Here is a 27,489-nt window from a genome sequence, read left to right as displayed (position 1 = left end):
GAGAACCTGAACAATCCCAACACCTTGGGTCCATCCAGACCAATCAAATGAGAATCCATAGGGGTCAGGCACAGGCACCGGTGGTTCGGAGAGTTGACGAACACATGTCGCATCCATCATTCTCACTCAGCTGCCAAGGTAGGCATCATTGTCCCATTTTGCACACGAGGAGACTGAGGCTGAAGTGAACCCGTTTCTTTCCCCGTTTCAGTTGAGGACAGCGATGGGGCAGCGGGGAGGCAGTAAATACTCCTACAAGGCTGCCTCTACAGAGATTCTTATAATAACAACGGCTTTATTGTTTGCCATGATTAGAAAAGTATTCAAGGTCATTGTGAAATAGTGGTTTTTTTTTTTTCTAGGCAGATAATTATATAAAGGCAAAAGTGGTGTGTAGGGGTGGGGGACAAGGGAGGGACAGCATTAGGACAAATACCTAATGCACATGGGGCTTAAAACCTAGATGACGAGTTGACAGGTGCAGCAAACCACCATGGCACATGTATACCTATGTAACAAACCTGCACACCATGTATACCCATGGAACAAACCTGCACACCATGTACACCCATGGAACAAACCTGCACATTCTGCACATGTATCCCAGAACTTAAAGTGAAAAAAAAAAGTGGTGTGTAGAAAAATCACCTGCAATCTCAGCGTAGTTAACTCTTAGTACATTTCAGAGAGAGGGTGACAGGAAAGGAAGGATGTGAGTGGGTTTACTTTAAGGCACAAAGTCATATTACAAATCAGGGCTTCTGGAAGTGTAGTCCCAAGACCACACACATTATAATCCCCTGCAGTGCTTGATTAAAATGCAACATCCCTAAGGCCACAGACTCAGACTCCGGAGAAAGATTCAGAAAACTGCACGTTTGATAAACATTTGGGCGATTCTTATGGCCTCTAAAGACCAAGAACCACTGCTGCCTGGAGCTCTGCTCTCTTCATTGAACAATACAAGAGGAGTGTGTAGGTAGACACCCATCACTTCCAACAGCTTAGGAGAGCATTTGAGTATGGATTGATGTATTAAAATTTATTGAATCACATGCTGAGATTTTCACCAGCTGCCCGTGGGGATCTGGGCACTTATTCCCATATTGCACTGGCTGGAAGCCAGCAGCATAAACTTCAGGGCTGTTCTGTCAACCCCCACCAGCCCCGGCAAATTCTCACCGCCCTACAACAGCCCCAGCAGGCTTCTCCTTCCATCTCTGTGCAGCAACCTACTAATGGGCCCTGCCAGCCAATCACAGCCAGAATAACATATGATGTCACCAGCAGCCAATCAGAGCTCCTCACCAGTATATGCAGAATTCTGTCATTTTACTAGGGTGATGAAATTCCCAAGCAACATCATCCTTTTCAGATAAGGGCACTGAGGCCGAGAGAGGAACTGAAACCCACCCAGGGTCACCACACACAGGTGGCAAGGCTGGGACCAGAAACCAGGACTGGTGACTGCAGCCCGGTATTCATTCTTTCCACAGCCCAGAGGGCTGTCAAAGACCCCAGGGCCTAGTCAGAGGCACCTCCTTCCTGGAGAGTTCCTGGCACAGGAGTTGAGGCTCAGCACAGCCCCCTAACCCCCAACACTCTCTGCAAGGCCTCAGGGGTCAGAACACTGGTGGAGCAGATGCTTTGGCCTCTGGATTTTAGGGCCATGGTAGAGGGGGTGTTGCCCTAAATTCCAGCCCTGGTCTCAGTTCAACATCCTCCAAGAAGAAATTAGAGGGGCCGTGGCCAGGCTGTGCTGGCCGTTGCTTCTGAGCAGATTACAAGGAGGGACCAAGACAAGGACTCCTTTGTGAAGGCCCTGGCTTAGGGAGTCAAGTGACGGTTCAGCACTCACGTGGGCAGTGCCAGCCTCTAAAAGCGGGCAGGGGCACTGGCCACAGAGTCCCAGGGAGTCCCACCAGCCTAGTGGCCAGCCCTTCTGTGGGATCACCGGATCCACCTGGAACCCCACCTGTGAGTACAAGGTGCCCCAGGTGGACTGGGCTGGGGCTTTGAGGCCTTCAGGGTTGGATGGCCATCTTGCATATGTGTGTGGGATGTGCACACACAGGCAGCACATGTGTGGGTGTGTGGGCACCTGTGTGTCTGTGCAAAGGCCCTGAGGTGGGAATGAGCTTGGTGTGCATCAGGCACAGCCAGTCAGTGTGGCTGCAGCAAAACACATAGGGAAAGAATGGAGGGGACATCAATCACTGCTTCAGTAAATTTTCATCGAGCGCCTTCTATGAGAACACAAGAGGAGCTTCCATTCTGAGGAGGAAACAGGCAGTAAACAGGCAGATATCCTGTATAATTTCAAGTAGTGATAAGTGCTCTCTAGAAATGTCAAGCAAGGTGAGGAGACAGAGAGCACCGGCGGCAATGGGCTCTATTTCCAGGTAGGATGGTTGGGAACATCCTTTCTAAAGGGAACCTGGAGTGGCAAGGAGCCATGCGGGTATCTCAGGAAGACCTTCCTCCAGGCAGGAAGATCAGCAGGTGGAAAGGCCCTGGAGCCACCATTCAGTAAACATCGTTTGAGCATCTCTACCAGCTAGGTTCCGTTATGGGAATGGGAATATGGTGGTGGACAGGGCTGCCTGGTGCCTTCCATACTTCTCACACTAGAGTGGTTGAGAGAGCTTGGGAGTTAATGAACAAGATGGGCTGAGAACACTGCCTAGCCCAGAGGACCTGAGCTTAGTGTGTAGACATTGCTGCTATTACTGCCTTTGTCATTGTACAATTTATTTATTTATTTATTTATTTATTTATTTATTTATTTATTTATTTTTAGACAGGGTTTTTGCTCTTGTTGCCCAGGCTGGAGTGCGATGGCACGATCTCAGCTCACTGCAACCTCCACCTCCTGGTTCAAGCAATTCTCCTGCCTCAGCCTCCTGAGTAGCTGGGATTACAGGCACCCACACCACGCCTGGATAATTTTTTGTATTTTTAGTAGAGATGGGGTTTCACCATGTTACCCAGGCTGGTCTCGAACTCCTGACCTCAGGTGATCCACCCGCCGCGGCTTCCCAAAGTGCTGGGATTATACACATGAGCCACCATGCCCAGTGATTACAGAAAGTTAAAGGCACATGGCAATGCACATGCCTATCTACATCTTCCCCTGCCAAAGCAATGGGCAGCCTCTGGGCTGATTTTCTTGGGTTTCCACCTCCAACAGGCAGTCAGAGCTGGCAGGGCCTTGGAGACCACTTCATCCACCTCCCAGGGTCCCTATGGGAGAGTTGAGGCCCAGAGCAGGGAAGGGTCCTGACAGGCTCTGACCAGGGTCTCTGATCCCTACCAACCCCCAATCCGTGTCCCTCTCTACTAGGACCCAAGCCCACCCGCTGCAGCCAGGTGCCTGGCCATGACCATCACCTACACAAGCCAAGTGGCTAATGCCCGCTTAGGCTCCTTCTCCCGCCTGCTGCTGTGCTGGCGGGGCAGCATCTACAAGCTGCTGTATGGCGAGTTCTTCATCTTCCTGCTCTGCTACTACATCATCCGCTTTATTTATAGGTAAAGCTGGCAGGGCTGGGGTGGGGGGCCTGAGAGGGATGTGGCGGGGGCTGGGAGCTCCTGGGGGCCTCCCAGCCTGCTCAGGGGCCAATGTACCAGTTCACCACAAGACTAAGCTGAGCTCCTGACCAGGTCCTGGGCACTGGAGCTGAGGCTGGGGCTGGGGGCTGGGGAGAGAAAAGAAGTCAGACTGAGAGGCTGCTCAACCCAGGCCAGCAGGGTTTTAGCCACCCTTCCTCCAACCCCAGGAGGAGCCCTGGAGCCCAGAATTTGTCTGGTGCCACTCAACTGGCCTGTTTTATTGAATCCCACACAGAATCATAGGCCCACATGGTATATTGAGAGAGAGAGAGAGAGAGAGAGAGAGAGAGAGAGAGAGAGAGTCTCACTGTGTTGTCCAGGCTGGTCTCGAACTCCTAGGCTCAAGCAATCCCCCTGCCTTAGCCTCCCAAGGTGCTGGGATTACAGGTGTGAGCTACTGCGCCTGGTCAACCACTTGGTACTTTTTTTTCTTTTTTTTTCTTTTTTTTTTTTTTTTTTGAGACAGGGTCTCACTTTCAGCTCTACAGTAGAGATCAGTTTCTGAGAGGTAGAGTCTTACCTGCTAGGGCAGTGGTCTCTCTTGGGGTTGAAGGGAGGTCCAAGGGATGCGGCCTGCATGGAAGAGTTTTTTTTTTTTTTTTTTGAGATGGAGTCTCGCTCCGTTGCCCAGGCTGGAGTACAGTGGCACGATCTTGGCTCACTGCAACTTCTGCCTCCTGGGTTCAGGTGATTTCTGGCTGTTTTGTATTTTTACAGCCTGCACTCCAGGCTGGAGTGCAGTGGGGGCGATCTTGGCTCACTGCAACCTCTGCCTCCCAGGTTCAAGTGATTCTTCTGCCTTAGCCTCCTGAGTAGCTGGAATTATAAGCACACACCACCACGCCTGGCTAATTTTTTTTTTTTTTTCTGTATTTTTAGTGGAGATGGGGTTTTGTCATGTTGGCCAGGCTGGTCTTGAACCCCTGACCTCAAGTGATCCACCCATCTCAGCCTCCCAAAGTGCTGGGATTACAGGTGTCAGCCACTGTGCCCAGTCCACATGGTTCATTTTTTAAAAATTATTTTTTAATTAAAATGTGTATCTAAGGCCAGTAGCAGTGACTCATGTCTGTAATCCCAGCACTGTGAGAGGCCAAAGTGGGGGGAATCACTTGAGCCTGGGAGTTCAGAATGGGCAATATAGTGAGACTCCATCTCTACCAAAAATTTAAAAAATTAGCTGGGAGAGGTGGCATTTGCCTATGGTCCCAGCTACTTGGGAGGCTGAGGTGGGAGGATGGCTGAAGCCTGTGAGGCTGCAGTGAGCTGTGATCGTACCACTGCACTCTAGCCTGAGTCACAGGCTGTCTCAAAGGCAAACAAAATAATGTTTATCTAAACAATAAAATGTAGGACAAATATAATCACAGAATATATGATAGCATTTTAAATTGAAAAAGCATTAGTGATTACATGGATTGTAAAATATCAAATACATAAAATTCTTGTGTTCCTAATAATGCTAGCAACAAAGCACATTTGGTTTTTACTAGGGCACCAAGGTACTTTAAAAAAAAGTTAGAGCCAGCCACAGTGGCTGACACCTGTAATCCCAGCACTTTGGGAGGCCAAGGCAGGAGGATCACTTAAGCCCAGGAGTTTAAGACCTGAGCAACATAGAGAGATCCTAGCTCTATAAAAAATTTAAAAATTGGCTGGGCGCAGTGGCTCACGCCTGTAATCCCAGCACTTTGGGAGGCCGAGGCGGGCAGATCATGAGGTCAGGAGTTCAAGACCAGCATGGCCAACATAGTGAAACCCTGTCTCTACCAAAAATACAAAAATTAGCCGAGTGTGGTGGCACGTGCCTGTAGTTCCAGCTACTCAGGAGGATGAGGCAGGAAAATTGCTAGAGCCCGGGAGGCAGAGGTTGCGGTGAGCCGAGACCATGCCATCGTACTCCAGCCTAGGTGACAGAGTGAGACTCTGTCTAAAAAAAAAAAAAATCAAAAAATGATCTGGTCATGGTGACTTATGCCTGTAGTCCCACCCAGCTTCTCAGGAGGCTGAAGCAGGAGGATTGCTTGAGCCCAGGAGGTTGAGGCTGCAGTAGGTCATGATTGTGCCACTGTACACGAGCCTGGGTAACAGAGCAAGATCCTATCTCAAAACAAACAAGCAAACAAACAAACAAAAACCAATAAACCAAAAACATTTATCTAAACAATAAAATAGAGGACAGATATAATCAGAATATATGACAGCATTTTAAATTGAAAAAGCGCTAGTGACTACAATGGATTATAAAACATCAGGCCGGGCGCGGTGGCTCAAGCCTGTAATCCCAGCACTTTGGGAGGCCGAGACGGGCGGATCACGAGGTCAAGAGATCGAGACCATCCTGGCTAACATGGTGAAACCCCGTCTCTACTAAAAAATACAAAAAACTAGCCGGACGAGGTGGAGGGCGCCTGTAGTCCCAGCTACTCGGGAGGCTGAGGCAGGAGAATGGCGTAAACCCGGGAGGTGGAGCTTGCAGTGAGCTGAGATCCAGCCACTGCACCCCAGCCTGGGTGAAAGAGTGAGACTCCGTCTCAAAAAAAAAAACAAAAACATCAAAGACACGATATTTTTGAGGTACTTATAATACCAAAAAGAAAGCACATTGGTCTTTGGTTTTTACTTGGGCACCAATGCACGCTGAAAAAAGTCAGACTTCATTTTTTAGAGCAGTTTTAGGTTCACAGCAAAACTGAGCAGAAGGTAGAGTTCTCATGTGTCTCTTTGCTCCTTCCCCTGCCCCCAGCCTCCCCACTATCAACACCCCCACACTACAGTGGCAGACTTATTACAATCCCTGAACCCACATTGGCACATCACCATCACCCAAAGTTCATAGCGTACAGCAGGGTTCAGTCTTGGGGCTGTACATTCCATGGGTTTGGATAAATGTGTAATGATGTCTCCGCCATGGCAGCATCAGGCAGAGCAGTTTCACTGCTCTAACAAAATCCTCTGTCTGCCTATTCACCCCTCTTGTTAAAGCCAAACACTCTGTTTCTTTTTAGAGACAGGGTCTCGCTCTGTCACCCAGGCTGAAGTGCAATGGCAATCACAGCCCATTGCAGCTTCCAACTCCTGGGCTGAAGTGATCCTCCTACCTCAGCCTCCAGTGGCTAGGACTGCAGGCATATGGCCATCGCACCCAGCTAATTTTTTTTTTTTTTTTTTGAGACAGAGTCTTGCTGTGTCGCCCAGGCTGGAGTGCAGTGCTGCCATCTCGGCTCCCTGCAAGCTCCGCCTCCCGGGTTCACACCATTCTCCTGCCTCAGCCTCCCGATTGGCTGGGACTACAGGCACCCACCACCACGCCCGGCTAATTGTATTTTTAGTAGAGACGAGATTTCACCGTGTTAGCCAGAATGGTCTTGATCTCCTGACCTCGTGATCTGCCCGCCTTGGCCTCCCAAAGTGCTGGGACACCCAACTAATTTTTTGTAGAGATGGGGTCTTGCTATGTTGCCCAGGCTGGTCTTGAATTCCTGGTCCTGCCTCAGCCTCCCAGAGCTCTGGGATTACAGGTGTGAACCACCGTGCCCGGCCCAAACACTCTGTTTTGGCCTGCTTTTAAATACTGACCCCTGGCTGCGTTCAAAGGGTCAGGGTGTCTGAAACTGGCCTCTGCAGCAGGACCTTCCTTCCTACACATCTCCCAGTGGCCAGTGTGAGGATTCTTCCCACAAGAAACCACTGGAGGGGCCTCCTCTAGCCCATCCGGGTTAGGGGCTGCACAAGGAGCATCATGGACCTGGCTCAAGCCTCAGTAGGGGACCTGGGCTGGGGAAAATGTGGGACAGCATTGAGGTAGTCCCACTCCTGCAGTAAGTCATGATTGTGCCACTGCACTCGAGCCTGGGTAACAGAGCAAGATCCTATCTGAAAACAAACGAACAAACAAAAACCAATAAACCAAAAACATGTATCTAAACAATAAAATAGAGGACAGATATAATCACAGAATATATGACAGCATTTTAAATTGAAAAAGGGCCGGGCTAGACCTGGGGACAGTCTCAGCCATCTCCTCGCTGCGTCCACACATGTCCACCCCCACACCCACCCCCAGGCTGGCCCTCACAGAAGAGCAACAGCTGATGTTTGAGAAGCTGACTCTGTATTGCGACAGCTACATCCAGCTCATTCCCATTTCCTTCGTGCTGGGTGAGTTCCCCTTCTGGCTGTTCTGGGTCCCCGTGGCCGCTCAGGCTCCAGACAGGCCAGGGGAGGACCACGAGGAGCTGAGGCAAGGGGCTGTCATGGGGGAAGCGGGGACGCCAGCGGCAGGTCGGCGCCTCTCTGTAGTTCAGGGAAAGCTGCGGACTGCAGCCAGAGAGACTGAAGTTAGACGTTAGGTAAGACGTCCTGCTGCTAGCAATGAAAACCCCATTTTCTGAGGGAAGCGCTGACATCATGGTCCCTGGAGCTTCTGCGCGGGAGGGGAGGGTGTCTGGCGGATTTCTGGGACCAGCAGGGGGACCCCCGGGAGACAGAACCCTTGGAGCTCTCGCGCCTCCATGAGAGGCTCTGCCTGCCTCCCTCTCCTGAGCGCCTTCCAGGAGGGTTGGGGGCTAGGCCCGCTTGCAGCAGAAAGTTGGAGGAGCCGAGGCATCACCGGGCGCTGGGCCCTGGGCTCTGGCCGCAGCCTGGCCCCTCGCCCCTCGCCCCCCGCCCCTCCTGCCCAGGCTTCTACGTGACGCTGGTCGTGACCCGCTGGTGGAACCAGTACGAGAACCTGCCGTGGCCCGACCGCCTCATGAGCTTGGTGTCGGGCTTCGTCGAAGGCAAGGACGAGCAAGGCCGGCTGCTGCGGCGCACGCTCATCCGCTACGCCAACCTGGGCAACGTGCTCATTTTGCGCAGCGTCAGCACCGCGGTCTACAAGCGCTTCCCCAGCGCCCAGCACCTGGTGCAAGCAGGTGGGCTGATCCGGAGCAACGGGGCGGATGAGGCGGAGCCAGGGGCCATGATGGGCTCCGCAACAATGGAAGATGGGTGGAGCCAAAGTCCCCCGGACTCTGGGGGGATTGGGTGGAGCCAGGAGTGGGGTGGGGTCAAGATTTGGGGGTCCAATTGGGCGGGACAGAGTCAGATGTCTGAAGGTGGGGCGAGGCCAGGAGCCCACCCTCGGAGAGTAGGTGTCTGAGGCAGGGCTCAGGACCCTTGAGGGATAATGGAAAGAAGGGTGATGGCTTGGGAACTGGTGAGGTACTAGGGTCTACCTCCCTCTGCCCTTGCCCCTTCTGACCTCCGGTTTCCACTCTGGAGGTATGGGACATTGGTCTCTGACTCCCCCTCAGCCTTGCCTGAACTGGTCCTGGTTAATAAGACAGATCCAGGCTAGGCGTGGTGGCTCTCGCCTGTAACCCCAGCGCTTTCGGAGGCGAAGGTGGGAAGATCGCTTGAGCCCAGGAGTTTGAGACGCCCCTGAGCAACGTAGGGAGACCCCCATCTCTACAAAAACATTAACAATTAGCAGGGCATGGTGGCTTGTGCCTGTAGTCTGAGGCTGAGTATGGGGAGGCTGAGGTAGAAGGATCACTTGAGCCCAGGAGTTCCAGGCTGCAGTGAGCTAGGATCGCATCACTGCATTCCAACCTAGGTGACAGAGCCAGACCCAGTCTCTGGAAATAAATAAATACCCTACCCACATGCTTAGCCCAGAATAGCACATAGTAGGTGCTCAGAAATTTTGTTGTTGTTGAAAGAAAGAAGATGGCAAAGGAGTGCTGAGGTTCCTATAGGTCAGCGGGTCCTGGCCTGGCCACCAGATGCCAGCCATCCCTTCTGCAGGTTCTCCCACCCACTGCTTTCTTCACTCCACTCTGCAGGCTTTATGACCCCGGCAGAACACAAGCAGTTGGAGAAGCTGAGCTTACCACACAACATGTTCTGGGTGCCCTGGGTGTGGTTTGCCAACCTGTCAATGAAGGCGTGGCTTGGAGGTCGAATCCGGGACCCTATCCTGCTCCAGAGCCTGCTGAACGTGAGCCCACTATGCAGACAGGGCTGCCGCGGAGTGGGAAGGGTTGTGGTCCACAGGAAACAAGGTTTCCTGCAAATGAAAGGCTCGAGCTCCTGAGAGTCTTCCCAGAGCCTGAAGTGGGGTTGCAGAATCTTTTCCAACAGCATTCCACAGCCTGAGGTGGTCCCTCCTCAGATGCCCCTCCTTCCTCTCTGAGTCTGTGAGGTCCTGGTTCTTTTTTGATAGATGAGGAAGCTGAGACACAAAGAGGTTTAGTGAGCTGCCCATGACCACACAGCCAGGAATGGACCATGAGTACCAGGCCCTGGTACTTGGAGAAGAGTGGGGGCGAGCCCAGGGTGGGGGCAGGTGGTGTTCAGAACCCCATCCCTCCCTACTGCCCCCCAGGAGATGAACACCTTGCGCACTCAGTGTGGACACCTGTATGCCTACGACTGGATTAGTATCCCACTGGTGTATACACAGGTGAGGACTAGGCTGGCGAGGCTGCCCTTTTGGGAAACTGAGGCTGGAAGGACCAAGGAAGCAGCTGGGATGGGAAGGGCTCACCTAGAGGCTGAGTAAGTGGCTCCCCCAGGAGTTGGGTCCGCACTTTGAAGTTGGGTCTAGACTTTGAAGTGCTGAGTTCTTAGAGACCAGGCTCCTGCCTGACCCAGTCCAGTAGGGGTGGTGTGATTATCCCCATTTTAAAGAGAGGTTGGCCAGGCGCAGTGGCTCACGCCTGTAATCCCAGCATGTTGGGAAGCTGAGGCAGGTGGATCACCTGAGGTGAGGAGTTCGAGACCAATCTGGCCAACATGGCAAAACCCCATGTCTACTAAAAATACAAAAATTAGCTGGGCATGGTGGCGCATGCCTGTAATCCCAGCTACTTGGGAGGCTGAGGCAGGAGAATCGCTTGAACCCGGGAGGCGGAGGTTGCAGTGAGTGAAGATCGCACCACTGCACTCCAGCCTGGACGACAGAGCAAGACTCTGTCTCAAACAAACAAACAAAAAAAGGGGGGCGGTTAATAGAGACTCTAAGTCACGTGAGTGTGCAAGTCAGAACAAGGCCTCGGTCTCCTGTCTCAGACTCCCAGCCCCGGGAGCATCCTGATTTCAGGGTTCCCACCTAGTCCTTTGCTGCTGCAGCCTCCTCCTCCTCCTCCTCCTCCTCCTCCTCCTCCTCCTCCTCCTCCTCCTTCCAGGTGGTGACTGTGGCGGTGTACAGCTTCTTCCTGACTTGTCTAGTTGGGCGGCAGTTTCTGAACCCGGCCAAGGCCTACCCTGGCCATGAGCTGGACCTCGTTGTGCCCGTCTTCACATTCCTGCAGTTCTTCTTCTATGTTGGCTGGTTGAAGGTGAGCCTCTCCAGGGCCCCTCTCGGCTGGAGGCATGGCCAGAGGGGTCACGGCCAGCAGCTGCCTGAGACGAGGACGCATTGTCAGGAAAGGAAGGTCTGGACGCATTGTCAGGAAAGGAAGGTCTCATGGGTAGAAAGCAGCGAGCAGGGCCCCGACCACAGCCCTCTGGTCTGCACATTCCCATGTTGTTACATATGAGGAAACTGAGACTCCAGCGGGGCCTTCTTGAGGCCTGGGTCTGCTTCCAAGGCTGCACCCAAGGCCCAGACTTAGCAGCTTGAGGGACAAGGAGAGCTCAGTCCGTCTAACCATTTGCTGCTCCCTCAAGAGAATATTCTTCAAACGTTTGTCCAGAGAATAGGGGAATTCATGGAATCGGAGTGGCAGTGGCAGGCCCTGCTGGTGAGGACACTTCTCATCTCTGCTTAAAACAAAGCCCTGAGGCCAGGTGCCGTGGCTCATGCCTGTAATCCCAACACTTTAGGAGGCCGAGGTGGGTGGATCACCTGAGGTCAGGAGTTCAAGACCAGCCTGACCAACATGGTGAAACTCCGTCTCTACTAAAAATACAAAAATTAGCCAGGCGTGGTGGTGCACACCTGTAATCCCAGCTACTTGGGAGGCTGAGGCAGGAGGATCGCTTGAACCCAGGAGTCAGAGGTTGTGGTGAGCTGAGATCGCACCACTGCACTCCAGCCTGGGCAAAAGAATGAAACTCCGTCTCAAACAACAACAACAACAACAACCACACACACACAAAAAAGCCCTAAGGTTCACTAGCCCCCGCCCTTTACAAGGCAGATTGGCACCACCTCTCCTTATTCAAGATGCCTGTTGGGGTGTCTTGTTCCTCACCTCGAGTGGCTTGTCCAGGTATTCCCTCCCACCACAGCCAGTACGCCAAACAGGAGTTCTGAATCCCAGTTTTCTCTCCAACTCTTTATCTTTCCTTCCTTCTGTTGCCCACCCACTCTCTCTCCCTTCCTACCTTCCTTTATTTTTTGGTAGTGGGGGTGTAAGTCTCCATCTCTGCCCTTCCTGTTGCTGTGACACACACACACACACACACACACACACACACACACACGCATGCATTCCTATTCCTCTAAATCCCCCCCTGCCCCCCAGTTATCTTTGGTTTCTACAGATCAAAACAAATCACACTTTTATGCTTGAAATTCTCCAAGGTGCCCCAGTGGCCTGCAAGATGTCCCCTGGACCCTGAAGGCAGAGGCGTGCCACCTCTTCGGGGCTTTGTTAGGGCATTTTAGAGATTGCTATCCAGGAATCTGCCCGCCTAGACCGCCCTTTAGTTCAGCCCAGCTTCAGTATATATCTTTGTTGCAGGAATGAATAAAATTATGCAACTCCAGGTAAGATACATGAGGTGAGATAAAGGTGATGACTCAGCCGAGTGATACACTCAGGGACAACTGTGGGTGCTCAGGGAAGGACTGGCTCAGGAGAGTTAGAGGGGCTGTGTCCAGAAGTGTGTGGGTGCCCACAGGTGTGGGGGGCTGGAGCCCTAAACTCTGGCTTTGAAGTGGTCAGGCAGGAAGGGCATCATGTGCTGTGGAAATGGCAGCAGCTGAGGTTTAAGTGGGGAGGCTGGCTTTGAGGAGTTCTGCCTGAGGGTTTACAGAGCCTCACCTGTCCCCAAGGTGGCAGAGCAGCTCATCAACCCGTTTGGAGAGGATGATGATGATTTTGAGACCAACTGGATTGTCGACAGGAATTTGCAGGTATGGGGAGAGGGAGAGAGGCCATACCATGGATCTTCCCCACAGTGGACCCAAAGAGAGGACTCCACTGTTCTGTAGGGAGGTCTCACAGTGAATGATCACCCCTTCCCCTCCTCGCTCCTGCAGCCATTCACTCACAGGATTCTCACCTCAATCTTTGAGGCTGCAGGCAGGCACCCATCTCCCCATTTCACAGACAGGGAAACTGAGGTCCAGAGAGAGAGGGAGAGATTCCTCCAAGTCATCAGGCACGTACAAGGTCCTGCCTGGGATGACCTTTCTGTGGGACTTCTTCTGTCCCTGGTGACCAGGTGTCCCTGTTGGCTGTGGATGAGATGCACCAGGACCTGCCTCGGATGGAGCCGGACATGTACTGGAATGAGCCTGAGCCACACCCCCCCTACACAGCTGCTTCCGCCCAGTTCCGTCGAGCCTCCTTTATGGGCTCCACCTTCAACATCAGGTGTGGCCAGTGCCAGGGGGCTGGGTGGGAAGCCCCTCCTAGTGCAGGGGTCTGCCTAGGAACTTAGAATAGCACTAGGTAATACATACTGGGTGCCTCAGTAAGTGTCAGGTACTGTACTATGCTCTTTATAAATAGTAACTATTTTTTCCTCCCAATAATTTTGTTTTGTTACCCCAAGTGTTCAGATGATTAAAGTACAGGTTCAGAAAGAGTAAGTTGCCCAAGGCCACATAGCTAGCAAATGGTGCATCTGCTACTCGAAGGACAGCCTGTGATCAATGATGCAGTGGAAGGTTAGGACCTGGCTCCTGTCATCCAGAACTATGTTTTCTTTTCTTTTTGAGACAGAGTCCCACTCTGTCACCCAGGTTGGAGCGCAGTGTTGTGATCTCGGCTCACTGCAACCTCCGCCTCCTGGGTTCAAGTGATTCTCGTGCCTCAGCCTCCCTAGTAGCTGGAATTACAGGTGCCCACCACCACAACCGGATAATTTTTGTACTTTTTGTAGAGTCGAGGTTTCACCATGTTGGCCAGGCTGGTCTCGAACTCCTGACCAGTAATCTGCCCGCTTTGGCCTCCCAAAGTGCTGGAATTATAGGTGTCAGAACTATGTTTTCTGATAAGCTACGGTGCTTGGATGGGAAGTGGAAGTGGGGTTCCCTGGGATGGGGAAGGGGCAGCAAACATATCCTAGCAGGCAGCCAGGCCATCACAGGTACCTCCTGAATTGACTTTGTCCTACCGAGTAAAGGGCTCAGGCCACCCACAGCAGCCAGACTTATCCTCACATAGTCCCAGTTCCCTGATTCCATCTGAATCCCTCTTGAGCTGCAGTGGGCTGAAGGGCTATCCCAGCTGGTCCTTTCTCCCCAGGACAAGAGTTGAAAGTGCCTTGGAGAGTGTTGGGCACATGTCAGGGTTCATACTCAAGGTTTTCTTCCACAGTATCCAGTGCTGTTCTCCGCTTGTTCTTTTCTCTTTCCGTTTTTTTTTTTTAAACGGAGTTTTGCCCTTGTTGCCCAGGCTGGAGTGCAGTGGCACAGTCTCGGCTCACTGCAACCTCTGCCTCCCAGGTTCAAACAATTCTCCTGCCTCAGCCTCCTGAGTAGCTGGGATTACAGGTACCTGCCACCAAGCCTGGCTAATTTTTGTATTTTTAGTAGAGACAGTTTCACCATGTTGGCCAGGATGGTCTCAAACTCCTGACCTCAGGTGATCCACCCTCCTCGGCCTCCCAAAGTGCTGGGATTACAAGTGTGAGTCACCGTGCCTGGCCACTTGTTCTTGTAAGAACCAAGTATCCTACTAGACCGCAATCGAGTTTAACTAGAGTCTATAGTTTGAGGAAGAGTTGGGAAGGTGATCAAATGAAGGCTGGAGGCTTGCTTAGGTCATAAACATTTCTGGAGGATGACTTTGAGCCCTACATGGTCTGTACCCCAGCAGCTGAAGGTTGTGGGGGGGGAAAGCTGAAAACAGAACAATAAAGCATAGACCTTGTCTCCAAGGAATGCGCAATTTACGGAGGGAGCTCAAACCCAAGACTCAAACTGTGGATACAAGGTACAAAGTACTGGACATCTAGGAAAGGGACAGAACATGGAACACAGTCACCTTTGTCTGCCTGGAGGCGGCTTCCAGCAGGGTCTGGAGCTGGGCCATGGAACATGGGAAGAATCTGAACTTGGGCAAGGGCAGGCCATACTCTGTGGTAGATAAGCTTTCCCTTGCAGGGTAAAGGTCTTGGGCTCCTGGGATGCCTGTTGCTAGGTAGCCACATTTCCCTTTGTGGATGTTGCTCCCAGTTGGAACCACAAATCCCTGGCATTGCCCAGAGTCACTCATGGGCCTCATCTGAACCACTCATGCCAGGGCACCAGTGTTTCTGACTGCCTGGAGTGAGGGGGTTTTAAAGGGGAAGTGAATGATGAGGAGGGCTTTACATGCCAGGCAGGGGTGGTTGAGGGGGTTGGGTGTTAACTCTGGTCAAGAGGGAGTCAACGAACAGTGAGGTGAGCAGGGCCTGGAGGGATCACCGGGAGGTACAGGATGGATCAGGAGAGAGGTGAGAGCTGGGGTATTGTGAGGAAGATGGTGTGGTCTTGGCTTGGGCCAACCGAGAGAGAGGAGGGGATAAGGGAGAAGGCCAGGTGTTAGTCCTTTGTCCACTGGCCCAGCCCTGCATCTCCTGCTTCTTTCCAGCCTGAACAAAGAGGAGATGGAGTTTCAGCCCAATCAGGAGGACGAAGAGGACGCTCACACTGGCATCATTGGCCGCTTTCTAGGGCTGCAGTCCCATGATCACCATCCTCCCAGGGCAAACTCAAGGACCAAACTACTGTGGCCCAAGAGGGAATCCCTTCTCCACGAGGGCCTGCCCAAAAACCACAAGGCAGTCAAACAGAACGTTAGGGGCCAGGAAGACAACAAGGCCTGGAAGCTTAAGGCTGTAGACACCTTCAAGTCTGCCCCACTGTATCAGAGGCCAGGCTACTACAGTGCCCCACAGACGCCCCTCAGCCCCACTCCCATGTTCTTCCCCCCAGAACCATCAGTGCTGTCAAAGCTTCACAGTGTCACAGGCATAGACACCAAAGACAAAAGCCTAAAGACTGTGAGTTCTGGCGCCAAGAACAGTTCTGAATTGCTCTCAGGGAGCGATGGGGCCTTGATGGAGCACCCAGAAGTATCTCACGTGAGGAGGAAAACCGTGGAGTTTAACCTGACGGATATGCCAGAGATCCCCGAAAATCATCTCAAAGAACCTTTGGAACTATCAACAACCAACATACACGCTACACTAAAAGATCACGTGGATCCTTATTGGGCCTTGGAAAACAGGTCTGTCCTCCACCCGAACCAGGGGCGCTGTATTGCCCTGTGCCCCACCCCAGCTTCCCTTGCTCTGAACCTACCCTTCCTCCACAATTTCCTAGAGTTCCATCACTGCCAGAGCACGCTGGACCTACGCCCAGCACTGGCTTGGGGTATATACTTGGCCGCCTCCACAGGGATCCTAGGGAAGTGTTCGGGACCTTTTCTCACTTCACCCAAGAGCCTGGTATCACCAGGAAGACTTCTTGGGAGCAGGTGAAGGAAGCTGAGGTTGTGCTGACCAGAGTGCTGCTAGAGAACTGTCCCAGGGCTGACAGGCCAGGCTTAGCTGAACAGATGTTATCACTGGCCCCAACTTACTTTGAGCAAGGGTGGCTGACCCAAAACCATGGGGTGGCAGTCAGCTGGATGACAGATGAACACTTCCCCATAACCATTTAGGGTAGTACCCAAACACTATGGTGATGGTGACATTGAGGGTGTCCAGGGCCCTTAGGTCATTTTCTCACTGCCTGGGGCACCTCACCAAAATACTTCATGCTTCCTTGAGGTCAGCCCAAAGCTGTCACAAAATCAGATGTTTCCCTTTATTCCAGATTTCCTGGGCACTTTCACCCAATTGGAAACACCCCACTTCAGCCCCAATCATGAGGGGAGGAAGTGTATAACTTCCCTTTTCTGGATTCTCAAGCAGTTACTTTCAGTCAGAACACCCAGCTATTATAATTGAAAACTTAAAAGGGCAACAGTTTCAGTCTTGCTTCTAGGGCTAGACAGGAACTTGGCAAACATCTGTGGCTTGTTGAGCAAAGGATGTTATTTCAGAATCTTGTCTTGGGCTGGGTGTGGAGGCAGGCCGATCATGTGAGGTCAGGAGTTTGAGACCAACCTAGCCAACACGAAACCCTACCAAAATAATACAGAAATCAGCTGGGTGTTGTGGCATGTGCCTGTGGTCCCAACTCAGGAGGTTGAGGGGAGAATTGCTTGAACCCAGGAGGCAGAGGTTGCAGTGAGACTAAGCCACTGCACTCCAGCCTGGGCGATGGAGTGAGACGCTGTCTCAAAAAAAAAAAAAAAAAAAAAAAAAGGATCCTCTCAACCTTTGCCCTCCTACTGCAACATTTTAGTATTTGAAATGAAGGTTCCTTCCATATTCACACTGTTAATTCTCTCCCATTCTCACTAGGGATGAAGCACATTCCTAACGTGCTTCCCAACGGGGATGCTTCGCCAGCCAGGTCCTCTCCGGTGCGTACACCAGCAGGACACCGATCCAGTCACAGCCATACAGCTGTCCACACTGAAGAACATGTCCTATGACAGCCTGAATCAAATGGTTAGTTTAATAGATAAAATCAGTAGTCCAGGACTACTTCAGCCTTTAATGCTTTTCATTCATAAAAATTGTGAAACCTAGACTGAACCATCGGAAACATTTAGCTCAGACACTGGATTGAGAGTCAGGAACCCTTAATCCTGTCTGAATCCAAGACAGCCATATCTTAGTGTACTGCCCAAACTAAGGCGTTTAATAAATACAAATACTCTGTTTCTTTTTGATTAGTGTGATTAGAACTGAGCAGCAGCACTTAAGGAATCTGGAAGATAGACTGGATAGATTTCTGATTCATCCCAAGACCTCAAAGACAACACCTGGGTACCAAATTTCTTTATTTGAAGGAATGGTACAAATCAAAGAACTTAAGTGGATGTTTTGGTACAACTTATAGAAAAGGTAAAGGAAACCCCAACATGCATGCACTGCCTTGGTGACCAGGGAAGTCACCCCATGGCTATAGGGAAATTAGCCTGAGGCTTAGCTTTCATTATCACTGTCTCCCAGGGTGTGCTTGTCAAAGAGATACTCTGCCAAGCCAGATTCGGGTGCTCCCATCTTGCGCAAGTTGGTCACGTGGTCACCCAATTCTTTGATGGCTTTCACCTGCTCATTCAGGTAATGTGTCTCAATGAAGTCACACAACTACAAAACAATGGGGAAGACAGTTAGTGGGCAGCTTTCCCAATCCCTAAGGCAAATGATTTCCTCTATTTCCTGGGTTTCCAGTACTCACATGGGGGTCATTTTTGTCAGTGGCCAGTTTGTGCAGTTCCAGTAGTGACTGATTCACATTTTTTTCCAAATGTAAAGCACACTCCATCGCATTCAGCCCGCTCTCCCAGTCGTCATAGTCTGGTTTCTGAACGAGGAGGATAGGTTAATGCATCTCTACCAACTAACCTACAAATCAGCAAGCCCGTCATCTCTAACCACCACGCTTTGGCAAAAGGGACATTACTATTTGCCTAATTTAGTTTAGATGGTAAGCCTAAAAAAACCACAAAAGGCAAAAGCCCAGTGTATCATCACTTTATAAGGGCAACTGCTAGTTTAAGTGATTTCTGATACCCAAACACTGCTAGATATGAAGTATGACACCTCTAGGATCTTTTGTTCACCTTAATATCCTGAAGGAAGATTCGGCCACCTCGTTGGTTCTGCAGCTTCATCAGTTTCTCGGCATGTTCCCTTTCCTCATGAGATTGGTGAAGAAAGTATTTGGCAAAGTTCTTCAAAGCCACATCATCGCGGTCAAAGTAGTAAGACTGAAAGGAGAACACTGAATGTGTTATATTAGGGATCCCCAAAGACAGGTAGCTGTGATGGTCTACACTGAGGCAAGATGGTCTAGATAGTCAACCTAGGCTTCCCTTCTCAAGGCGCAGCATGAAGGGGTCAGTGCCCAAGGAAACTGGGGGCAGATGAGCTACTGGATTGAACCCAACAGTAATCTTTCTATTCTAATAGAAAACTGAAACTTGATCCTTCAAAGTTTACTTCAAGGACTTCAAGGAACCTTTAGATTATGGGCATTGCCTGGGGCAATGTCTTAAGGATCTGTATTAGTGCACAGAAAACTTTCATTGTCTGATGAGAGGGTGCTGGGGTACTGATCCCGCACTTAGTCCTTTTCTCCTCCCTGTTCCTGGATTAACCATCTTAAAGTATGGTTAAAACAAAGAGCTCAGGAGCCTGCCAGCTGTACCGCGATTTATTTATAAAATTAAAAACCCCTACTGGGCACAGTGGCTCACGCCTGTAATACCAGTACTTTGGGAGGCCGAGACGGTTGGATCATGAGGTCAGGAGACCATCCTGGCCAACATGGTGAAACCCAGTCTCTACTAAAAATACAAAAAATTAGCCGGGCGTGGTGGCGGGCGCCTGTAATTCCAGTTACTCAGGAGGCTGAGGTAAGAGAATCGCTTGAACCCGGGAGGCGGAGGCTGCATTGAGCCGAGATCGTGCCACTGCACTCCAGTCTGGGCGACAGAGCAAGACTCTGTCTCAAAAAAAATAAATAAAAATTTAAAACGCCCATGCAAGGTGATAAATGTGGGCAGTATGTTGATGCAAATATACTTCTAAAATACTTATATCACAGAAATTTGATTTTCAGTTTTAGACATCTGATGTAGTCAAGTGCTTCTGAAAGGCAATGACAGTCACAGAAATACAGGCCTGTTTTCAAATCCATTTGGAACACATTCTTGGGATAGTTTGAACAATCACAAGGCAATTCTAGGAAGACTCCCACGGCACTGCCTAAGACCAAGATTTGGGAAAACTGATTCCACTGATCACTGAAAAATGTATTGCCCAGTAACTGTCGGTGGACTTTATCCAAGAACTGGAGGTTCACTTAGTAGGCCACATCTCTTACTGTAAGATACATAAAAGATAAAAATTAAGTTCCCTAGACGCAAGGTCAGGTGACACTTCGGTGACTGCAGAAGGGGCGATTTCTAGAGATATGCTTCAATGCAAGTGGGACTTAGAGATAAGCAGAGCCGAGAAGTGGATAGGGCTGCTCCAGAGGGATCTGCCCACAAGATAAGCCACTTCGCGCCAGCCCCTAAGGTTTGCTGTTCGACACCGTTACCCAGCAGGCCCGCCATACCTTGGGGACTGGAGCTGGATACCTAAGCAAAAAACGCTGGGCTTCAGAGCCAACTGCCGGAGGCAGAGGGAAAGATGGGAGTGCAAAACTCCACCTTCCTAACCGCAGGATTGATCGCACGGGCTGACAGTTTTGCAAACCCAGGATTTCAGGACACCCAACTCTCCTTAAAAAAAAGAACGGTGTGCAGAGGCGGCCCCGGCCTAGGAGGGAGCCTTCCCAGCGTACAGCCGAGAAGAATCAGCTGCCCCGACTTTCTGCGCCAGAGAAGTCCTCGGAAACCTCGAGCAGCCTCCATTTTCCAGAAGGGCGCAGGGAGGCGGGGGATCCCGCGGGTGGCCACACCCCCGGCCCGCCCCAGCGCGCGCCCCGGGAACCGCGCCCGACCCCCGCCACCGCCACGAGCCGCCCGCGCTCACCATGGACAGGTAAACGTAGGAAGCGTAGAGCTCCAGGTTGATCTGGCGGTTGATGGCGGCCTCTGAGTCCTGGTGGTAGTTCTGGCGCACCTGCGAGGTGGACGCGGTCGTCATGGCGGAGGCTAAGGACAGGCGGCGGCGGCGGTGGCTGCGCGGCGCTGGAGCGGCGGCGGGGGCCTTGGGGCGGTCCGAGGACGCGGTGAAGAGGAGACGGAAGGCTGGCTATGGGCGGCCGGCCGGGATGGGGGACGAGCGCCGGGTTCCGTCCAAGCACTGTTGAAGCAGGAAACCCCGACGACTCTCGGCGAAGAACGTTTGGCGCAGCGGGTAGCTTGCGGTCTCTTATAGCGGCGGCGGCGTCAGGCCCGCCCCGGCCAATCAGCACCGCCCGCCCCGCGCCCGCTCCTTCCGGTGGGCGCGGGGCCCCGCCCCTGCGGTGGGGGAGGGGCGGCCGCTGGAGGCCCTCGCGCGCCCTGGCGGAGCTCGGGAGCGGGGACCGGTACCGGACTGCCTCGGGGACAGTGGTGTCGTCTCTGTGCCCCTGGGGCCCGTTTAGTGGAGTTGGAGGGAAGCTGCGAGGAGGCGCAGGAAGTCCACCTCAGAGCCCCTCGCTCTAGGTGTGCCCGGGCCTTTAAACCGGCGGGGGCGGGGTGGGGGGGCGCATGGGGTGATCCTGATTTGGCTCCCATTTTCCCGAACGAGCACCCTGAGGCTCCTGGCCCGGGGCATGGTGTTAAAAATCATAGCTGCGAGGAAGCCCTTGTGACATCTTGCTGCAGATTGAGAAGGTGGAAGGTGGAGACGCGGGCCTTAGGTGGTCGAGCGCACTTTCTCTTCCTCAGGAGTCCAGGAAGGAGCGCGATGGAGAAGTGGGCTCACGGCGGGTTTCGGGTCCGCCCCTGCCCTTCTGATTCCGGCGACCACGTCTGCCTTTGGCTGAAAGCAAATATGGCTCCGAGTGCAGTTTCTACAACAAAGGCTGGGCGGGCCGGGTTTCCCTAGGGATGGGGACCGCCTCCCCCGGGGGTCTTGGGAGTGAGCCACCGGGGCTTCCGAGAGAATCGCTGGAGTCGCTTCGCACCCACGGGACACATCTTGGGTTAGAAAGGAGAAGCGACGTGGATCTAAAGGCGAAGCCCATGCTGAGGCCTTTTCAAAATGGCCTCTTACCAGTCACACTCACAGGAGCTTCAGGCTTCGGCGGCCCTGTAGAACAACCCCAGGGTGTCATTGGAGAAAAGCTGACGGGGTTGATGGCGGGTGACAGGTGAAAGAGACCCCGGATGGGCGGGGCCGGTGTGTGTGGCTTGCAGTTGAGTCCCAGGCACAGGGTGGATGTGAATTTATGGGTGGCAGAGCTGGAGCTAGGCCCTGCCCCTACGTAGGTCCTGGCTTCGAGGTCCACTGTTGTGTTGCATCTTTTGACGCATCGGTGGAAGAACTATTAATTTCAGGATGCTCACAAACCTGCAGCTGGAAGCTAGACTTCCAAACCTTACTTTAAAAAAACAACTCTACTGAAATATTAAAAACAAATTGCCGACGGAATTAGGGTGATTTCTTTTTCACGGTTTCATTAAAAAATGCACCTATGTTACTTACAGGAAAAAAATTTTCGTGGTGCTAGAGCTACAAGAATAAGGTAAACAGAAGGATGTTCCTAGACCAGGAGTACCTTACCCAGTCTGGGATAGGAGGAGGTCGGGGAAGCCTTCCCTGAGCAAGACCCCTGAGCTAAGTTTGCAGAAAAAGTTAAAAGCAAGGTGAAGTGCAGGAGGGAAACAGGGAAGGGAATTTAGAGCAGAGTGAAGAGCATATGCAAAGGTGTGGCAATGTGGAAATGCATGACCTGTTCAAGCTGCCTTAAGAAAGTATGTTGCCTGGGTCTGGGCACTGTGGCTCATGCCTGTAATCCCAACACTTTGGGAGGCCAAGGCGGGCGGATCACTTGAGGTCAGGAGTTGGAGATAGGCCTGGCTAACTAACATGGCGAAAACCCTCTCTACTAAAAATACAAAAATTAGCCGGGTGTGGTGGCATGCACCTGTAATCCTAGCTACTCTGGAGGGTGAGGCGGGAGAATCGCTTGAACCTGGGAGGCGGGGGTTGCAGTGAGCCGAGATCGCGCCATTGCACTCCAGCCTGGAAGACAAAGCAAAACTCCGTGTCAAAAAAAAAAAAAAAGAAAGAAAGAATGTTGGCCTGGAAAGTACAGTGCATGTTGGGGGATACTGGATAGGGTGGAGAATAGGGGCAAGGTCGGGCAGGGTTGTGTTCCATGAAAAGAGGTTAAACTTGATCCTGGAGACAACATAGAGACACCGCATTAGCTTTGTTTTTAGAAACCTTACACTGGAAATCTCTTAGAATAAGAGTGTAGCAAAGTCACCATATATAGGATCCAAAGCTTTCCTTGATAGCAGTAACCACCAGTTAGAAAATAGGGGGAAAAAATGGAAAAAAACAGTGTTTTTCGGTTACATTGACAACAACAGCTTAAAGTACCTTGGAATAAAGTCAACAAGAAATATATAGAGAAAACTATAAATGCTTACTGCTGGACCAAAAAAATCCAAAAAGCCTAGCATAAATGAAGAGGTACCATATTCCCAAATGGTTGATCAGCCTTCATTTTGTAAAGATGTCAGTTTTTCCCAAATAAATGTAAATTCACTGCAATTTCCATAAAAGGCAGTTTTTTGTTTTTGTTTTTCCTCAGCCATTACTGTCTCTGGGACAGTATTTTTTTTTTTTTTTTTTTTTTTGAAACTTCACAAAATGGCTCTAAAGTTCATTTGGAGGAGTCAGTGTGTTGATAGATTTGCATTTAGTGCTATAATAAAAGTACAGTAAAGTGCTATAAGCAGTATGGTACTGGCACAGGAAGAGATGACTAGATTAATGTGACAAAATAGTCCTGCCCACCTATGTATGAGAAGTTGGGATATGCTAAACTGTTGTGTCAAATTAGGGAAGAAAGAATGGGTTTAACAAATTATGTTGAAACAATTGACAGTCATGTGGAGAAAAATGACTCACTCAGTATTTAAAAATACATTCCAGATAGATTAAAAATCCAAGTCTTAAAAAAAGTATAAAGTTTTGAGGAGAATGTATAGAAGATTTTTTTTTTATAATTTTGGGGTAGGGAATGTTCTTCTGAGGCTGTCAGAAGCCATAAAAGTACAGTTGGCAGATTTGCCTACTTAAAAATGAAAAGCTGTAAGACAAAAGATGTTGTCAACAAGGGTAAAACAGAGATGACAAATTCGGTTGATATTTGTAACTCATATAAGTGATGAAGATTAGGAACTGTAATATATATTTGTATGTTTAATGAAATGCTATATATGTATCACACTTTTTTTTTTTTTTTGAAACGGAGTTTCACTCTTGTCGCCCAGGCTGGAGTGCAGTGGCTTGATCTCAGCTCACTGCACCCTCCACGTCCTGGGTTCAAGCGATCCTTCTGTCACAGCCTCCCAAGTAGCTGGGACTACAGGCACCTGCCACCACGCCTGACTGATTTTTGTGTTTTTAATAGCGACAGGGTTTCACCATGTTGGCCAGGCTGGTCTCGAACTCCTGACCTCAAGTGATCCGCCTGCCTCGACCTCCCAAATTGCTGGGATAACAGGCATGACCCACCCCACCTGGCGTTATGAGACCCTTTTGATTCCCTGCATTGGTGCTGTAGATGGTAAGCTCCTGGAAGGCAGGCATTGTTTCTGTCTTGTCTCTGCACTCCCAGCTTTTTGCAAGGTGCTTGTTACTTGGTGCCCAGTATCTGTTCCATGAACAGATGGATTCATGACTGAATGTGGAGGATGGCTGAGAGTGAGGCTAGAGGGCTGGGCACCAGTCGGGAGGCAGCAGCCTTAGTTCTTAGTGAGCAGAGGCGATAGAACACAGATTTGACAGATCTGGAGAAGATCAAATGAACAGACTGATTGGCGAAAGTGGGGGGCCAGGGGTGGGCAGTGGGTAAGAGATCTCCCAGCTTTCTGATTTGGTAGTCCTGGCTGCTGCTGCCATTCCCTTAGCCAAGGAGTGCAGGAGGAAATGCAGGTTTGGGGGAAGGCCAGCTTGGTTTTGAACTAGATGTGCTGAGTTTCCAGGCTTCTGGGCTGTTCAGAGGGACAAAGCCAGCGTGAAGTTTTGGACCCACTGGAGGGCAGTCGGTCTACTGCAGGGAGTAGGTTTCCTGAATCAGTGTTGGCTCCATGCTTGGCTAAACACGCATGTAGCTGCAGTGAACATCGCAGCAAGACTGAGGGACAGCTTGTGCTGTAGAAGGTCACTGGGAGGAGGCTGGCTGGGAACAATGGAAGGGGCATCTATTGGTGGGGGAGTGTGAGTGTGTGTGTGTGTTTATATGATTGCTTGTTTCCCCTACTTTCTGGTAACTTGAGGTGTCAGAACTGCAATCTCCAAGCCTTTCGATTCTTCCGAAGCTGTGGCCTGGTCTTTGGACCTTTGTTGACCAGGGTTCTACCTCCCCCACCCTCGTTCAACCCTGCGCCTCGTGACTTGGAGGCGCCAGAGAGTTTGGCTGGTCTCCCAGGACAGCCGCCTCCCAGGGCCAGGAGTAGCGGGAGGGACCTCGGATGAGAGAAGAGCCAAGCCGGTGGTTTCTGGAGGTTCAGCACATCCTGGAGCAGGAGGGGGCGGCGGTGGGGGTTGCAGTGGAGAGTTGCTGTCCCACCGTGACTCAGCACTCTGCTAGGCTGGGCTTGGGCTCAAAAAGTGCTTTGTCATGGAGGAGAGGAGCAGTCATAAGACCTGGAGGGCTGTAGCTTCACTGTGGAGGGAGGGAGGGAGGGAGAGTGTCCCCCTCCCCTCATTTCCTAATGGGACAAAGCCCAGAGGCCGGACTGGGAACAAAGGGGTCTGAGATCACCTAGCGGGGCCTCTGATGGTGTTTTTGCTGGCAAGCCGCGGTGTCACTTTTCCTACCTATCTCCTACTCAGTGCCTTCCCGCTGTATGGGGAATTTTCAATAGATGTTGAGTCTCTTTCCCTTCTAGGGATTGTTATTGTGTGGTCACAATTTAGGATCTACAGCTAGGAAATCATAGACCCCCACAAATTTTAAGGCTTGGAAAGGACGTTAGAGCTTCCAAATCATCGTGTTTTACAGATAAGGTGAGGCTTATCTGTAGCCTCAGAAGAAGGTTAGGCTTAGCCATAGAGTCACTGGCTGAAACACAAGCTGAAAACTAGGACAGGGCACATGACGGAACCCCACGTGGCCATTAAATACAGTAAGTGTGTTTAATAAGTGTGTTTAATGTGTGTGTGCGGGAATGCTATGTGAAAAGGCAGACCCCAAACCGTTCCACAGACTGATTGCAGCAAAGGAAAACCTCAGGGCTGGAGACATAGATGAGGATTGAGAGAGAATCGGTTACGTGGTATTTTAACTGAAGAGCTCATGTTTTAAATGTCTGGGATTTCCCCTGAAGTGAAGTAAAGCAAGAAATTCAAGTTTTGAAATTCCGAACAAGGAAAAACAATACTAAATCAGTATTCTGGTACATTTCTGGATGATGCAATCATACTCACAGAGCTTGTCCTTAAATCATTTCTTGAAAACCCTTGAGGCCATTCAGACTCAGAGTCTAGGTATTCGGAATCCCCCGCTTCCAGAAGGTTAACGAGAGCCACAGCCTGCGATGTGTGAGGACAACTGTGAATGGAAGGCAAGGCCCATTGTTGAACGCTAACTCAGGCCTCACTGCACTCCAGACTTCTGCCAGAGACTTTATCACATGGGGCCCCAGCTATGTGTTTACCTCTTCTGGCTGGACTTTGAACTTAACTTTAAGCTGTGTCCCCAACCCTGGTACAGCCCAGGGGTCCTTCCAGTTCTAGCGGTTTGCAGCTCTGTGCCTCTTCTCTGGAATGGTCATGCCCAGCAGAACATCTGCTCTCTACCTTTGGACTAGCGGCTCCTGGAGATCAAGGGTCTTGCCTTTAACAGTACCCAGCTGTATCCTTCCCCGTGAGCCCCTGGGATCTGCACATGGTGAAGAGGCCAGGTGGCCTCTCTGAACTTTGATTCCTGTATTATTTACGGTATCTGATGATAGCCTTCTCCCATGCTACCTTGAGCACCCGCTCTGGGCACCCTCTTCACCACAGTTCCCATTGCACCCCGTCAGCTGGGACCCAGCCACACGGCATCCCCACATCACCACATCCAGGCTCAGTTGTGCTCACCCTGGCCAAATCGGGAGGCCCAGCTCAGCGCAGGGGACAGGTGGGAGCCATGGCTAGCAGCCTTGGGAGGAGAGTGAAAAAACAGAAAAAAGTCTTGCATGTCTGGGCAGGGACCTCAGCAGCCAGAGGCCTGGGCAGCCAGGGGCTGGGAGTGGCTCCTCGTGGAAATGGGTACTGTGCCTCAGGAGTTTTCACCTTGTAGACACTCACTATGGTGGAGGGGAACGAAGGCTGCACAGCACAGTCCCTTGGGCACCGGGGTGGAGGGAGTAGGGATCAAGAGGGTCTGAGAGATCAGCAGCCAGGGACTAACCCAGCTGGGAGGCAGCAGAAAGAGGCAGTCGGAAGGAGCGGCTAGGGCTTTCCTGCCCCCAGAGAAGAAGCACAGTCCAGGACAGCTAGTGAGTCTCGCTGGGCCAGCAGATCCTGAGTGTCCTGTGAGAGGGTCAGGACCCAAAAGATCTCACCCTCAGCATGGATGAGGCCTCCCTCCAGCCTCTGGCTGTTCCCACTGTCCCAGGCTCCTTATTTCCTGCCTGAACCACCTCCTGCAGTCCCACTCTCTCTAACTTGTCTCTTTTCCGTCTGTCCCAGCATTATGAAATGCAAAGATAAGCACTTTGTGGTTACAGCTTCTTAAAGGAGGCGGGTACAGTGGCTCACACCTGTAATCCCAGCACTTTGGAGGCCGCGGCAGGCAGATTGCTTGCCCAGGAGTTTGAGACCAGCCTGGGTAACATAGTGAGTCCCCCTCTCTACAAAAAACAAAAACAAAACAAAACAAAAAAAACACAAAAATAAGCCAGGTATGATGGCACAGGCCTATACTCCCAGCTATTCAGGAGGCTGAGGCAGGAGGATTGCTTGAGCCCAGGAGTTTGAAGCTGTAGTCAGCAATGGTTG

The 27,489-nt window shown here is 51.3% G+C and overlaps 2 protein-coding genes and 1 pseudogene across 2 annotated transcripts; 2 read left to right on the top strand and 1 right to left on the bottom strand.

Moving 5' to 3' along the window:
* Window positions 1-1,364: 1,364 nt before the first annotated feature.
* Window positions 1,365-17,544, top strand: BEST1 (bestrophin 1). The gene is made up of 11 exons (XM_007995772.3): window positions 1,365-1,977; window positions 3,344-3,531; window positions 7,679-7,773; window positions 8,295-8,528; window positions 9,441-9,595; window positions 9,983-10,060; window positions 10,785-10,937; window positions 12,602-12,682; window positions 12,994-13,145; window positions 15,351-15,989; window positions 17,173-17,544. The coding sequence occupies exons 2-11, from the start codon at window positions 3,380-3,382 to the stop codon at window positions 17,189-17,191; spliced, it is 1,758 nt and encodes a 585-aa protein (XP_007993963.1). The 5' UTR covers window positions 1,365-1,977; window positions 3,344-3,379; the 3' UTR covers window positions 17,192-17,544.
* Window positions 17,545-17,640: 96 nt separating this feature from the next.
* FTH1 (ferritin heavy chain 1) lies at window positions 17,641-20,735 on the bottom strand. The gene is made up of 4 exons (XM_037999208.2): window positions 20,365-20,735; window positions 18,444-18,590; window positions 18,059-18,184; window positions 17,641-17,967 (listed from the first exon to the last, which is right to left on the bottom strand). The coding sequence occupies exons 1-4, from the start codon at window positions 20,476-20,478 to the stop codon at window positions 17,803-17,805; spliced, it is 552 nt and encodes a 183-aa protein (XP_037855136.1). The 5' UTR covers window positions 20,479-20,735; the 3' UTR covers window positions 17,641-17,802.
* Window positions 20,477-23,111, top strand: LOC119624186 (uncharacterized; annotated as a pseudogene).
* Window positions 23,112-27,489: the final 4,378 nt, after the last annotated feature.

The sequence above is a fragment of the Chlorocebus sabaeus genome, chromosome 1 (genome assembly GCF_047675955.1).
Source record: "Chlorocebus sabaeus isolate Y175 chromosome 1, mChlSab1.0.hap1, whole genome shotgun sequence".
NCBI classification, from domain to species: Eukaryota; Metazoa; Chordata; class Mammalia; order Primates; family Cercopithecidae; genus Chlorocebus; species Chlorocebus sabaeus.
This window is presented reverse-complemented; position numbering and strand designations above follow the sequence as displayed.